At 44.1% G+C, this 16579-nt stretch overlaps 1 protein-coding gene across 1 annotated transcript in view; it reads right to left on the bottom strand.

The window, feature by feature from the left end:
- LOC309687253 (calsyntenin-2-like) overlaps positions 1-16579 on the bottom strand; it is a 341001-nt gene that overhangs the window by 133478 nt on the left and 190944 nt on the right. The window contains exon 6 of the mRNA XM_082502078.1: positions 9380-9588. Coding sequence (XP_082358204.1) covers positions 9380-9588 — 209 coding nt within the window. The remainder of the gene's footprint in view (positions 1-9379; positions 9589-16579) is intronic.

Genomic DNA, 16579 nt, shown 5'->3' with positions numbered 1-16579 from the left:
TCCCCAGGGTGAGGGCAGCCAGGATACAGCTCGTCTCTGCACCCGTACCTACTCCTCGGGTGGGAGCGGCTAGTGTCCGTCAGGTGCCTGCACCCGTTCTTGTTTCTGCTGAAGACTTGGTCAACCCCGCCCAGCAGTCCTCCCTGTGTTCCAGAGGCTCAGGAGAGTACAGTCCACAACCATCATCACCATCACTACTGCATGCTTTTCAGTCTATAGCTCAGTCATTAGCTCTATTAGCAGCCCAGTCCATAGTTCATTTTCCTGTGTTTCCGTTAGCTCAGCCCTTAGCCCACTGTGAAGCTCAGCCAGCTCCCCAGTGTTTAGCTCAGTCATTTGTTCCATCACCCGCTCAGCCTTCTGTTCAGCCAGTAGTCTCTGCACCTACTGGTCCTGCCACTGCTTCAGCTGGAGGGCCCGAGGAGCCCCTCATGCCTCGTCAGCTGGAGGGCCCGAGGAGCCCGTCCAGCCTCATGCCTCGTCAGCTGAAGGGCCCGAGGGGCCCGTCCAGCCTCATGCCTCGTCAGCTGAAGGGCCCGAGGGGCCCGTCCAGCAACCAGCTGCTCCACCAGCAGCCTCATCCACGCCAGCTACGGCCTCCGTGTCTCCGCCCACGCAGTCGCCTGGTCCACTCCATCCGAGTCTTCATCCTCGTCTGGTCCGGCCTCGGCCTCTGCTTCTGCCACGCCTGGTCCGGCCTCGGCACCTCGGGATCGCCGGCCACTTTCCGGGCCACCAGCTGGACGTCACCGCCGTCGAGGTCGGCCCCCTGAACTGTTTCTACACCGTTGCCGTCCGCACGGTCGGCCCCTGAACCGTTTCCATGTCGCCGCCGTTGCCGTCCGCATGGACGGCCCCCGGAACTGTTTGACTATGAACTCCTGTGCCGTCAGCCTCCGGGCCGGCCCCCTGAGGAGTTGTGAACTGTTCCCTGTGCTCCTATGCTTTTGATGGACATTGTGTTTTTGTGGCCTTGTCTCCCTCATGCTGTGTGTGATTCTCCCCGTGTCTCCTGGTATACTTTATGATTAGCTTTCCCAGTTTAGTTTTGTATTACCTGTGTTCTATTTTTCCAGCAATTAAAGCTGTGCTTTTGAGTTCAAGTTCTGTCCCCGTGAGTTTGCGTTTGGGTCCTCTCCTGCCTGCCACACAGCCGAAACATGACAACATGTGGTGTGACAAATTATTTGGCATGCAATAATTATATAGCTCATGCAAAAAGTCTGGCCTTTATTTTCAGTGTGTGAAATTCTAGTATTTTATTAGTATGTTACTTTGGAATAATTAACAGGTGTTGCACGTTTACAGATTGTAGATGAAACTTGTCACCAAGCTAATAAACTGCGATGATTTTGTGCAGACCCATTAACACAGTGGACAATATTTGCATTTCCCTGCCATCACAAGTGAAAGGAGGTGTTCAGGCTGGACTCAAAGCCAAAAAAATCAAATTTTTCAGGAACAAGACAGGACAGACGAAACTGTTTACAAAGCGTATTATTACTATACAGAGCTATCAGAGGTCTGCTGAAATCTACATGACTGCACCATGTAGTTCCATTTCTTCAAAGGTGGCGATCAGGCTATGGTGTAGTTTATGATGTCGATTATAGGGCTATACAGTAGCTATCAGTGTTGTCTCATTACTCCAAAAAAGTAACGTATGACACATTACTTGATATAAAAAAAAGTAATTTGTTACAGTAGTTGTTAAATTACCCCTTGTTAAATACTTTCTCATTAGTCTGTAAAATGACCTGAAATGCATCGTCTCATAATAACCAGTAAGGAATATATACCTCAATATAGTGTACTTTCAACACACCAACACATTTATTTATATATATATATATATATATATATATATATATATATATCCATGTCCATACCTGAGGCCTTGGAAACTGCCAAGCAAAGACTCACAGCCTTGGCCAGCCGCTTGAGGAGGTACACCAGAGAGATAGAAGGCAGGAGAATAAACCAGCTGTTCTCCACAGAACCAGCAAAGGTGTACTCTCAGTGGCAAGGGAACAATAAGAGAACAGCACCACCAAGGCTGGAGACGGAGCAATACTGGAAGAGCATATGGGAGAAGGATACAACCCATAACGGCAATGCTCAGTGGCTAGTGGATCTGAGGGCAGACCACAGCGACCTCCCTGAACAGGGTCCAGTAACCATCACAGTGGCAGATATCCAAGAAAGGGTCTCCAGTATGAAGAGTTGGACAGCACCAGGGCCCGACATGGTTCACGCCTACTGGCTGAAGAAGCTGACTGCACTCCACGAGCGTCTGGCAGCACAAATGAACCAGCTGCTAGTTAACGAGAGACACCCGGAATGGCTAACTGAAGGGCGGACGGTCCTGATCCCCAAGGACCCCAAGAAGGGACCGGTCCCCTCCAACTACCGACCAATAACCTGCCTCAGTACTACATGGAAGCTCCTGTCAGGCATCATATCGGCTAAGATGAACAGGCACATGGGTCAATACATGAGCGGGACACAGAAAGGAATTGGCAAGAATACCAGAGGTGCAAAACACCAGCTACTGGTAGACAGAACAATCAGCCGAGACTGCAAGACCAGACTGACCAACCTGTGCACTGCCTGGATTGATTACAAGAAGGCCTATGACTCAATGCCCCACAGCTGGATACTGGAATGCCTAGAATTGTACAAGATCAATGGGACCCTAAGAGCCTTCATCAGGAACTCAATGGGGATGTGGCGTACAACACTAGAGGCCAACTCCAAGCCCATAGCACAAGTTACCATCAAGTGCGGGATCTACCAAGGAGATGCTCTGTCCCCACTGCTGTTCTGCATAGGCCTGAACCCCCTCAGTGAGATCATTAACAAGACTGGCTACGGATACCGACTACGGAACGGAGCAGTTGTCAGCCACCTCCTGTACATGGATGACATCAAGCTGTATGCCAAGAGTGAACGAGACATCGATTCACTGATCCACACTACCAGGCTATACAGCAATGACATTGGAATGTCGTTCGGACTGGAGAAGTGTAGTCGGATGGTAACAAAGAGAGGGAAGGTAGTCAGAACTGAGGGGATTGAACTACCAGAAGGCAACATTGCAGACATAGAGGACAGTTACAAGTACCTGGGGATCCCGCAGGCAAATGGGAACCATGAAGAGGCCGCTAGAAAGGCTGCAACCACCAAGTACCTGCAGAGGGTCAGGCAAGTCCTGAGGAGTCAGCTGAATGGTAAGAACAAGATCCGGGCCATCAACACATACGCCCTGCCCGTGATCAGGTACCCTGCTGGGGTAATAGGCTGGCCAAAGGAGGAGATAGAAGCCACTGACATAAAGACAAGAAAGCTCCTGACCATGCATGGAGGGTTTCACCCCAAGTCCAGCACCCTGAGGCTGTACGCTAAGCGGAAGGAAGGGGGCCGGGGACTGGTGAGTGTCAGCACCACAGTCCAGGATGAGACAAGGAACATCCAAGAATACATTGGGAAGATGGCCCCAACTGACCGAGTGCTCAGTGAATACCTCAGGCAGCAGAAACCCAAGAAAGAGGAGGGAGACGAGGAACCATCATGGAAGGACAGGCCCCTGCACGGTATGTACCACCGGCAGATAGAGGAGGTGGCTGATATCCAGAAATCCTACCAGTGGCTGGACAAAGCTGGACTGAAAGACAGCACAGAGGCACTAATCATGGCAGCACAAGAACAAGCTCTGAGTACAAGATCCATAGAGGCTGGGGTCTATCACACCAGGCAAGACCCCAGGTGCAGGCTGTGTAAAGATGCCCCAGAGACAATCCAGCACATAACAGCAGGGTGCAAGATGCTAGCAGGCAAGGCATACATGGAACGCCATAACCAAGTGGCCGGCATAGTGTACAGGAACATCTGTGCCGAGTATAACCTAGAAGTCCCGAGGTCAAAATGGGAGATGCCCCCAAGGGTGGTGGAGAATGACCGAGCTAAGATCCTGTGGGACTTCCAGATACAGACGGACAAAATGGTGGTGGCTAACCAACCGGACATAGTGGTGGTAGACAAACAGAAGAAGACGGCCGTAGTGATCGATGTAGCGGTTCCGAATGACAGCAATATCAGGAAGAAGGAACACGAGAAGCTGGAGAAATACCAAGGGCTCAGAGAAGAGCTCGAGAGGATGTGGAGGGTGAAGGTAACGGTGGTCCCCGTGGTAATCGGAGCACTAGGTGCGGTGACTCCCAAGCTAGGCGAGTGGCTCCAGCAGATCCCGGGAATAACATCGGAGATCTCTGTCCAGAAGAGCGCAGTCCTGGGAACAGCTAAGATACTGCGCAGGACCCTCAAGCTCCCAGGCCTCTGGTAGAGGACCCGAGCTTGAAGGATAAACCGCCCGCAGGGGCGTGCTGGGTGTTTTATGGGGTCTATCACACCAGGCAAGACCCCAGGTGCAGGCTGTGTAAAGATGCCCCAGAGACAATCCAGCACATAACAGCAGGGTGCAAGATGCTAGCAGGCAAGGCATACATGGAACGCCATAACCAAGTGGCCGGCATAGTGTACAGGAACATCTGTGCCGAGTATAACCTGGAAGTCCCGAGGTCAAAATGGGAGATGCCCCCAAGGGTGGTGGAGAATGACCGAGCTAAGATCCTGTGGGACTTCCAGATACAGACGGACAAAATGGTGGTGGCTAACCAACCGGACATAGTGGTGGTAGACAAACAGAAGAAGACGGCTGTAGTGATCGATGTAGCGGTTCCGAATGACAGCAACATCAGGAAGAAGGAACACGAGAAGCTGGAGAAATACCAAGGGCTCAGAGAAGAGCTCGAGAGGATTTGGAGGGTGAAGGTAATGGTGGTCCCCGTGGTAATCGGAGCACTAGGTGCGGTGACTCCCAAGCTAGGCGAGTGGCTCCAGCAGATCCGCAGAGCGCAGTCCTGGGAACAGCTAAGATACTGCGTAGGACCCTCAAGCTCCCAGGCCTCTGGTAGAGGACCCGAGCTTGAAGGATAAACCGCCCGCAGGGGCGTGCTGGGTTTATTTATATATATATATATATATATATATATATATATATATATATATATATATATATATATATATATATATATATATATGTATATATATATATGTATATATGTATATATATATATGTATATATATATATGTATGTATATATATATATGTATATATATATATATATGTATGTGTATATATATATATACCGTATGTATGCGTATATATCATAATGAAGCCACACATATGTATTGTTTTAGTGTTTACTGTGAAAACAAAGCCAACAACACAAGTTGTCTTAAGAGACTTAAAAGCAATATTGAAAGTGATTGAACAGGTAGAAACATGGGCTGACTGCTCATCACTGTTTTTGTTACCCGCTAAGGACAGCACTCAGCATGCCAACAAAAAGCTACCCAAGAACCCAGACTTATGCTAAAGCTGTTTGTGGAGATGCCTGCAAAGAGCTGAGGCTTTGTTGGCATTGTAACACAGTTGTTTCTGTCCTGGACAGAGTTTGCACTTCGCCATCAAGTTCTTGTCCTTTTGTGCAATAAAAAATAATAGTGCAGTAAAAGTCTCTGCTCCACCATTTTCCTTCTCCTGCACACAAATCATCTGACTGTAGTGTGCAGGAAAAAAAGCATATCTTTTTTTCTTTCAATCCACCTGGGGTGAGGATAACTGAAAAGCAAGTAATTAGTGTTACTGTACTAAATTAACCCTCCCATATTTAACCATATTTAATGGGATCTTATCAAAATACCATTAACCTGCTTGCTAATATTAGCATGTTAGCAAGCATGGAATGTAGTGCAATATCCCCCCTGGTGCAGCAATACAGCATGAATACTGTATTTACTGTTTCCCTAAATCAGTGTTGCAGCAGCAGAGTGGTAAAGGTTCACTCTGAAGTGTTTTGTGGCTTCAAAAACCTATAGTTTGTCATCTCTCTAGTTCCGCCTGCATTGCATTTCATTGTCTCAGTTGTCTCCCTCGCTTCCCCCCTTCCTGACACCATGACACCCCCCTCCTCCAATCCCTCTCTCAGCAGCAAGACATCTCCCCCCCTCCCCTCTTCCCAAACATCTCCCAGTGTCACAGTGGATCAGGTCAGGAGACAACTGAGGAAGCTTCGCCCCAGAAAGGCAGCAGGCCCAGACAAGGTGTGTCCTAGGATGCTAAAGGCGTGTGCTGCTGAACTTGGGGAGCCGCTACAACGAGTCTTCAACCTCAGTCTGCGACTGGGGAGAGTGCCCGCCCTATGGAAGACATCCTGCATCGTCCCGGTCCCCAAAAAGAACCGGCCCAATGAGCTGAATGACTTCCGACCGGTGGCACTGACGTCACATCTTATGAAGACTCTAGAGCGGCTCTTCCTCAACCTCCTCCGACCACAGGTACAACATGCCCAGGACCCACTACAGTTTGCATACAAGGCGGGTGTCGGAGTGGAGGATGCCATCCTGTACCTCCTACACAGAGCCCACTCACACCTGGATGGGGGAAAAGGCACGGTCAGGATCCTGTTTCTTGACTTTTCCAGTGCCTTTAATACCATCCGGCCCTGTATGCTTCAAGAAAAACTGAACAGGATGGAGGTGGACCCCTGCCTGGTGGCTTGGATCTCCGACTACCTCACCGACAGACCACAGTACGTCAGGCTGAAGGACATCACGTCTGACACAGTGGTCAGCAGCACAGGAGCACCACAGGGAACTGTGCTGTCCCCTCTTCTCTTCACCCTGTACACCTCTGACTTCTGCTACAACTCTGAATTATGCCACATTCAGAAGTTTGCAGACGACACAGCCATCATGGGGTGTATCTGGGATGATCAGGAAGAGGAGTACAGAAGTCTGGTGAGGAACTTTGTCGCATGGAGTCACACAAACCACCTGCAACTCAACACCTCAAAGACTAAGGAACTGGTTGTGGACTTCGGGAGGTCTAGAGCAGGTCCACTGCCGGTTCAGATAGAGGGGGAGGAGGTGGAGGTGGTCAACAAGTACAAGTACCTCGGGCTGTGGGTGGACAATAAACTGGACTGGTCATGCAACACAGAGTACCTGTATAAAAAAGCCCAAAGCCGACTGTACTTCCTCAGGAGGCTGAGGTCTTTTAACATCTGCAGGAAGCTCCTGAGGATGTTTTACCAGTCGGTGGTTGCTGGAGTACTTTTCTATGCTGTGGTGTGCTGGGGGAGCAGCACAGCAAAGAAGGACTCATCCAGGCTGGAGAAACTGATCAGGAGGGCTAGCTCTGTGGTCGGCATGAAGCTGGACACTCTGGTGACAGTGGCAGAGAAAAGGACATTAAAGAAACTGATGGACATTATGGACAATGCTGGGCATCCTCTGCACACGGCCATAAACAATCAGAAGAGTCTGTTCAGTGACAGGTTGCTTCTCCCAAAGACAAGAACTAACAGACTTAAAAACTCCTTTGTCCCACACGCCATCAGACTGTTTAACTCCTCTCTGGAGGGGAGAGAGAGGGGAAACAGGAGGACAAAGGAGGGAACAACTAAGCTGTAGTGCCTCTTCACCTCACTGTGCAATACCTTTTGTGCAATACTTTTGTAAATAGTCAACAGTGCAATAGACTCAATACTTGAAATGTGCAATTCACTTGTATTTTTATTTTTATTCCTATTTATTCTATTTATCCCCTTCGTATATTTTATTTATATTGTCTCTGTATTTATATATATGTGTGTGTGTGTGTGTGTGTATAACTCTGTAACTTCTGTCGGTGCTGTGCTTTTTTGGAAATCGAATTTCCCAGAGGAACCCACCCGAGGGATTAATAAAGTTCTATCTTATCTTATCTTATCTTATCTTATCTTATCTTATCTTATCTTATCTTATCTTATCTTAACATAGGCGAAGCACCCCCACCAAGCAAGTCCCTTTCTTTAATGCAAGTTTAGTGATTACTTTACTTTTTTAAGCATCTACAGTACAAAGGAAGAGGTTGTTTTAAGCTTAGGAAAATGAATACCCCGTGTTTTTATGGGATTTTCGGTCTATTTAAAAATTACAACATCACTAGTTTTTTCCTTGCTTGTTTAGATTTTTCCTGCTACACTTTGCAGTGTGCTTATGTCCCTGACCCAGTCTCACCACTTACTCTCTCTCTCACAGGCAACCTCCACTTTTCTCCCACCATCTTCTCCTCTCCCTCAGGTACTCTTGAGTTCAAGAGCTCTCAAAGCCTTTTTCCTCAGCGGTCAATAGCTAAGCAAGACCCCTTGAAATGGAGAGAGCGTGCACAGGCTGCAGCCTCGCTCCTGTATCATTCACGGAGCAGTTTGGCCCACACCTCACTCAGTCAGCCTTTTTACTGCAGCACCTCAACAGTCAGGAACTCTCTGCTGGCAGTAGTAAAAATTGAAACAGTAATGTGCCTTTCATCTCTGTATTTTAGGCAAAAGAGTTTATGTACCGTCTCGGTGGCACTAATGCAGCAGCCGTATTTGAGTTGCCTGTCTAAAAAGTATATGACACAGTAAGTCCAGTGTTAAAGTGTATGCTCATGTAATATGTTGCATTCTAAGTATGAAGTTCTATTATTACATTCACAATTTAAAATTGAACAATTGTAATGGTAATAAGACAGAAGGTCAGTACACACAAAAACAGTGGAACCACATTTCACAATAATTTTGTGGGCATTTTCGTATTTGAGTTTGTGGCTCATGATAACATTTAACTTTTGTTTAGAAAATAATGATTAATAGCTACCTATGTAGCAAAGTACAAGTAGCAACTCAGCAAAGTTAAGTAAATTTGCGGGGGTATGTGAACGTGTCCTTAGATTTTTCTTTGTCTCCGTGTGTGTGTGTTTGTCTATATAATGTTTGTGTGTGCACAGACTTCTGTGATCTGATTTGTGGAGAGTGATGGCTCTCTGAGCAAAGCTTGACTTTGTCCTTGGAAAGACTAAAGAGTGCATTTTACCCCCAGGGAGAGATATCTGTCAGAGTATTAAGTTTTTCTACTAGAGCGTATGCAGGTATGTGTGTTCACTTCTCCCATGGCTCTATAGTGAGTACGGATGGATGGGATTTTCAGATCATGCGTGTTGTGGCGTTATGTGAGAAATGTGTTTTTACATCTTTTGTATATCAGATGAAGAGCCAAGGGAAGGCAACAAACTTTAAACTTGATTTGGAAGATCTTTTTGGACTTGTGGGAAATCAGTGAAATAGGTGAAGCAGAACATTGAGAGAAAATGGGCACACAAAAGTTTCAAGGAAAGTGTTTCAAAATAAAACTTACAGCGCACTGAATATGACCGGTAACAGCGTAGCTTCTTTGTGACAACTATTACAAAAACTCCCGAATGCGTTTAATATTCCACCCCAACTTCTACTCACCGTTACGATCGATGGCGAAGGGTGTGTTAGTAGTGGTGATCTGGTAGTTGCAGATCTGGCTGTATTGTGGGGAGCAGTCCTGATCAGTAGCCTCCACTTGCAGGATATTGTCATAAATCTTGCCCTCTGTCACTGCTGCTTGATACTGGGGCTCCCGAAACACTGGGGCAAACTCATTGACATCGTTGACCTGAATGTGCACCACTGCCCTGTAAACAGCAGGGGAGAACAGTAGATAATCATGTCAGTCGCTGTGAAGAAGTGAACACAAATGATTTTTCTAATTACAAGCCAGATTTTCAATAAACCAACGATGTAAAAGATCTGCAAACATTTAAACGCCTTAGTATAAAGGCAAAAGTGAAACTGAGAAATGATATTGTTTCCTTTGAAAAACACATACTAAATTAAACCGAGTTAATTAACCTCATTCCTTGTGGTTAATTATTATGTTGACTGGGTATAAAGAAAGCATCCTAGAAGTATTGGAAATTACTGTGCCGACTCAGGAACACTTCTGAAGTTCAGACACAGTGTACAAACTGGTTTGGTGCTGCATCTAAAAATGCAAGTTAAAACTGCAAAGCCAAACACAGAAATGCTGCCTTGTGAGGTTTTCTCTGGAGGCGATATTAAAACTAAAGAACATATCTAATTTAAACATCTGTCAGGGTAACAATAATACTGAAGGATATACAGTCAAGTGAAAATGAAAGTTTCCACTCCATGCAATCCTATGAAACACTAAGTACAGTACTCAGTAGCTTAAAACCCCTTTCAGGAGCAATAATGTGATGTATTTGTTGTTTGAATGAATTTATCAGTCTCTCACATTGCTGTGGATGAATTTTGGTCCGCTCTTGTTTACAAATTACTTTAGCTCATTGAGGGTTAGCACGCAGAGCTCTGCTAAGTTCCACAACAACATTGTAAGTAGGTTGAGATCTGGACTTACATTTGGCCATTGCAACCCCTTGGTTCTTTTCTTTTTTTTAAAAAATGTTTTATTGGTTGTGTGCTTGGCCTCATTGTCCTGTTTCATCAAATTTCCCTCAAGCTTTAGCTGTCAGACTGATGGCCTGACATTTGACCCTAGAATACTTGGTACACAGAGAAATTCTTGACTAACTCCATGACTGTGAGGTGCCCAGGTGGTCTAGCAACAGAACAAACCAAATCATCACCCCTCCACCAACATGCATCACAGTGCTTCACAGTTGGTATGAGGTTTTTAAACTGTTATCTGTGTTTGCCGGATGTGGTGCTGTGCAGTTTGACTAAACAGCTCCACTTTGGTCTCCTCTGTCCAAAGAACATAATTCCAGAAGCCTTGTAGTTTGTTCCAATCTAACTTTCCCAACATAAGCCACGCTGCCATGTTGTTTTCAGAGAGAATTGGCTTTCTTCTTGTAACACTTCCAAACAAACTGTACTTGATCACTATTTTCAAATAGTCCTGCCATGAACATCAACGTTTAACATGCTAAATGTGTCTGACATGAAGCTCAGACTCAAGAGGCTCTGGAGTTTTGTTCACTTGCTCTTAGGTCATGGTCTGTCCTTTGGGTGAATTTACCAGCATGTCCACTCCTTGAAACATTTTGGCATTGTGTTAATACACACCTGAATGCTGCTCCAGACCAGCAAACTGTCCAAACTCCTGCTTTTGTAGCAGTTCTTACAATTGCTGATAATCAGTTAATCAAGTGCATTTGATATACAGCAACTGGCTGTTTATTGTCCACATCCCTATGGAAGCAGTAGGGGTGTGCTTAGTTTTCCACAGGACTGCACAGCACTTGTTATTTCAACAAGATAACAGTTAATCACATTCTGCACGAATAAACATTCCTAGTGCTAAAATGGCCTCCAACAGTTCAGAGCTGTGACCCATTGAAAAAATGGCATATTTTCAAAATAACATTAGAACAAAGAAGTCTCAAATTGTTGTGCATCTAAACTTCGATATCGAGCAAGCATGGGAAAACATTTTTCTTTTAAAACTACAGCAGCTGCTTTCCTCAGTTCCCAAATGGTTACAGTGTTGAAAGTCGAGGTGATGCAATGCAGTGGTAAACATGCTCATTCTGAAACCTGAAACCATTCTTTAAAAATGTCTTTGGCATCCTTTATTTAAACAATACAGCAGTACAATATGCTGTACTTTCTAAATTTGTATTGAGTTATTCGGTTTATTTGTTTGCACATAACTGCATTCTTATTTTTATTTACTTTAAAGCATCCCCATTTTGGAAACAGGGCTGAAGGAGAAAGTAAATTAATTGTATATAAATATATCTACTCCACATCTTGTTTTCTTAGAACATGTGTCATGTTTGGTTAGGCTCAAGCTTTACCAAGCTTGATTTAAACTTATATGAACTGTACAGAATTAGTACAGTTAAAAACTTGCAGGACACCGGCCCTTGAGGCCTGGAGTTGGACACCCCTGCCCATGATGCATCGTAGAGAAGGCAGGATATCTCATGCTCTTCATGACTCCCTCAACTATTAAAGATGAAGGAAAAAAATCACCATAGCACTCCTTTAAAGACATTTCAAAATAGTAGATAACAAGGAATCATCACCTGCACATTAATGAACTCAAATATTCACGTTCATGAAATATTAACCCAATCAAAACTCGTGCAGCCAATTTTTTTATAGCAACTTTCAGAATAACAACATTTAATTAAGGTTTGTTGTCTTTATTTTCAATGTGGCATTTTTATCCCCAAAAAGAAAATAAAAGGAAGCGTGAAAGAACACACAGTAAAAGAACTTTATGAATGGGGAGAGGCTGTGTGTATTTATTGTTTTCAGCCTCAGTCCACCCAAAAATGGGAAATGGCTTACAAGGCTAAATACGTCTTCCACAGCCATGCATAAAGGACTAATTACAGCTTCCTAGATAATTGCTAAATTTGGATAGTTCAGGGCAGAGTTCGCATCAGCAGGTGATGGATTAGCTCAGTAACCACTAGTCGCATTGTGCTTTGTGTAATACACAATGTAGTCTGACCTAAAGCACTGTTTTGATTGTGTTTTGGTGCCAAAATAAGATAAAGCGAACCCCCAGATCACTTCATCTGCCAGATTCTTGCTTGCTATGCAGAATCTCCATCAAGCGCATCAAACTGCACTAATTAATTATTCCATAAATGATTTATCAACAGTTATTCATGGATAGTCACACATCATGTAAACTCCTCACCATTCATCACCTCAAAATGTCTTCATCAATATTCTCCAGAAAAGCGACAGATTGCATGATCAGTCCTTCAGTTCATTGACTGACAGTTGATGATGGATGGCAATGTGCTACAATAATTTGCTTTTGGAATGGCTTCAGAACAGCAAAGCCCAAGTAATACTTTGCTTTAAGCCACAAAGGGGTGGAGATGTGGCTTATGGGACTCGAGCTGGGTATGTAATGACGGTGAAATTATCCTATTCAAAGAAGCAGTAGATATTTCTCCAACGGTGGTTGGTTGAAGACAGAGACTGGACAACAAAGACAAAGCCAGCGGGGAGGGAGAGCGCAGGCAGAGCGCAGGCAGAATTGATTTTTGTACTGCCTTATCGCACCCTGTCACAAGTCCACAAACACAGGCTATGATTTGTTTTTGAGCTTCTATTCACATGCTTGAATTATTTAACAGAACACAGAAAGGCCTAAACAACTCATGAAGAAAAGCTATTAAAAAAGACGTGGCAAAAGGGCAGAGACAGTAACTACTGTTAAGTACATTTACTTAAGCAAGTTCGCTGAAGTACAAACTAATTTTGAGAATTTCTTTTTTTAAACTTTTAGTTTCTGCTCCAATCGTGTTTTGAGTAACTGGTGTCAATATGCATCTATTTACACTGTATTGTCTTCACTCACACATCCAAATGATTGAATTTAGAAGCTCCAATCAAAGGTTTATAAAATCAAGTATCTTTCCATGCTTCTACAAACATTTGTGAAAGAATGGAATTTAAAGAATGCCAAGAGGTCAACAACTTTCTGCAAAGTCAGGCGCAACAAGCCTACATGTCGCCTGCAGATTAGCTCAAGAACACTGTGTAGAGAGCTTCATGGAATGAGCTTCTATTGCCAAGCCTTACATCACCAAGCACAATGCAAAGCGTTGGATTGACAGACATTTATGGGCACTTTTTTGTTTAATTCTTCATGAGATGTTTCAGTGGTCTCCTGGGAAACATAGCGTCCTGTCATTAATTTAAAATGTGATTTTGTCATGTGTCACTCACCTAAACAATGTTGCAGACCAAGCGGGATTAGCCCAGTGTTAATAGTGATGCTAACAGCAGTAGAAAAAGCACTGACAGATGATGGTGGCACCAGAATGTGCCGTAAATCCCTCTGCCAGCCTTGTTTTGTCATATTAATGACACTTGCTCATAAACACCCCCTCCCCTCACTGTGCCACTCTCCCCAGTGGTGAAAGAGGAAACATATGCTCTACTCCTTTGGGGTTTGTACAGAAAGACTCATCTGTGTGTGTATGTGTGTGTGTACATATGTGTGTGTGATTATGAATTCGTTCACACAAATGCATGATATATAACTAACTGCTATAACTGCAAAAATGTCTGGGTGCCTGTGTATCTCTGCTGATGCTTCACATCTGTCTCAAACAGACGCCTGGCTCTCTGGGGCAAGTCTTACTTGTGTGTGTCTCTATGCACGCGTGCGTGTATGTGTGTGTGTTGTCATAGTGCTGGAAGATTGCCAAGCTAAGCCCAAGGCTGCTATCCCTCCCTGTGACAGGCTCCAACTCACAAGGAGGGGTCCACAATGAGTCAGAGTGACACAGAAAGACAGTGGGGGGTTAAATGCCCCTATGGGTGAATGATCACACCACCTTTAAACAAAGAGGATTAAAAAAGTTGCACCATGGGGGATAGTTAGTTGAAAAGAAAAGTCACAGGTTAAACAAACTATATAATCCCACTGAGTGGGGAAACTACATTTGAGTTCCTCTTGTCACTGAGCATTTATAAGTGACAAGAGGAACTCAGAGGAACTCATTTATACACAGTGCCTGATCACACTGTTTGTAAAACATTTACACTGCTAGATGTGGCCGGCTATACAAGGACACACACACAGTAACAACTGTACTTGTAAATCCTATTACTCTAAAATGCATTTTGACATCCTTCAGTTTCCCTTAATGCTGACAAAGCACTAGTGCAATAATTTCACTTTCCCAGTTTGTCATTCCAACAGGTCATCTGACTGTTTAGATAACAAGTACAACAGAACAGAAAAGCACATGGAATCGCAACAGATGACCATCCCCCCCTGAGCCTGGTTCTGCTGGTGGTTTCTTCCTGTTAAAAGGGAGTTTTACCTTCCCACTATCGCCAAGTGCTTGACTGTTTGGGGTTTGTATTATTGTAGGGTCTTTACCTTACAATATAAAGGCTTTGAAGTGACTGTTGCTGTGATTTAGTACAATGTAGATAAAAATGAACTTAACCTAATGACGTTTTTGCAATTGGGAAAAAGTAAACAGTCTGGTTAACACATCTGACATGCATGTGAAAGGTCACTGGGTTGAGAATGGTAGGACACACAAAGAGAGCCTTAAAGGGGCAAAAGTTAGTGAACTTGTGCTGCTTCCAACACCAGACAAATGGGATGCTTGCATCAGGCATAAAAACTGTGCTAAATCAAATTAAGATCGACCTGCTTTTGCCACCCCTTAGTTAATAAGGGAGATCCCAGAAGTATATACAGTGATTAGCGTACTGTATATTTCATTGAAGTTGTGAATATGCCTTGAAGCCACTTTTAACTGCAATAGGTAGCTATCAGAGTTTTTTTCCAGTATCATGTCAACTAAATAACAGTCTCTTCCTAAACCTAACCAAGTATATTTTTGGTGCCTAAATAGGTTATGTAGTTTTGGTTTTATCTAAACTTAACAAGTGGATAAGAAATGGAAAAACATCTAAGCACTAAGTACTGCATGAAAATGATCTCATGTCTGAGAAGCTTGGGCCTTAATCTCCATCAGCAAACAAAGATTGTTAGTAGGTTTGTAGGTGACACCTTGCCTTCATAGGAAATATTCAAGGCTCTGGTTGCATAGGTAAGCCTCTTGTATATTTTCAGCCCAGTCACTGTTTCCACTGCTTGCCTGTTTTCATTGCAAAGTTGAAAGTAGTTTAACTCAGTATACACCTATTTTGCTGTGCTAGTGGGTATTTCCTTCTTCTTTATTATAAAAATAAATAAATAATCTCTTCGCTTCTTATTTTGCTGTGGTTGGTGGATCAAGGCTAAGGGTAAACATGTCTGGTATCTGACAGAATGGCAGTATTTGACATCTAGGGATGAGAACTTGTTGAAAGAAACCAATCTGTGCATAGACCTGTTGTCAAAGCCAACATTTTGTTGATGGCTCACAGCACCATGACCTCCCCACTCTGAAGTCTCTAAGATTCTACTTTACTTTCCTCCTTTGAGACATGTTCATAATGGATGTTATATATTTAACACTTGAACAGACTTATGATATTTTGGGGGTATTTTCTGAAAAGACTGAATCAACAAAGTTCATTCCATCTCTGATATTTGAGTTACTAGTTATGTTGTGAACATCTGCAAAAAATATCAGCTCACAGCAGCTGATCCCCTTTCTGCTCCTACAACTGGCTCTTTCATGTAGCTCATGCTACTTAAGCTGCTTTCACCTGCCCACAGCTGATTTGCACCTGCTAGCTGCTATGCAACCCACCCCCACCGCAGCTCCTCCTTTCGATCTGTATCTGACTTAAATATAACAGTCGTCTTTGATGCCTACGCCGTTCTGTGCTGGGGTCTTGGTGTTGTTCTCTCTGCCTCCAGCTCTCCATGTATGCACATACAAGGACAGAGAGGTGAGCACTCCCCACCTTATGCATTCCACGTACACGCATGGAAGGTAGGTAGGTCTCAGAACAAAGCCAAGCTGCCAAATATAAATTACTGCACATGGAAATCTCAGTCTTTTTTTCAGTAATGGTGCTGACTGAAATAGTATTCCTGAATAGCAACATGACGGAGGGCATCAGTCTTCCTCTATGTTCCCTCAAAATTAATCAAAATACAATATTAGTATGCTCCTGTTGTTAACTTTCTTCATTCAAACAGCTACATCAAAAGTAGTAAATGACCAGAGAGTTTAAAGTGCTTCTAACAGC

This window comes from Aulonocara stuartgranti, assembly GCF_965226115.1.
Source record: "Aulonocara stuartgranti genome assembly, chromosome: 14".
NCBI classification, from domain to species: Eukaryota; Metazoa; Chordata; class Actinopteri; order Cichliformes; family Cichlidae; genus Aulonocara; species Aulonocara stuartgranti.
The sequence above is the reverse complement of the archived record's forward strand: the minus strand, read 5'-3'. Positions and strand labels throughout refer to the sequence as shown.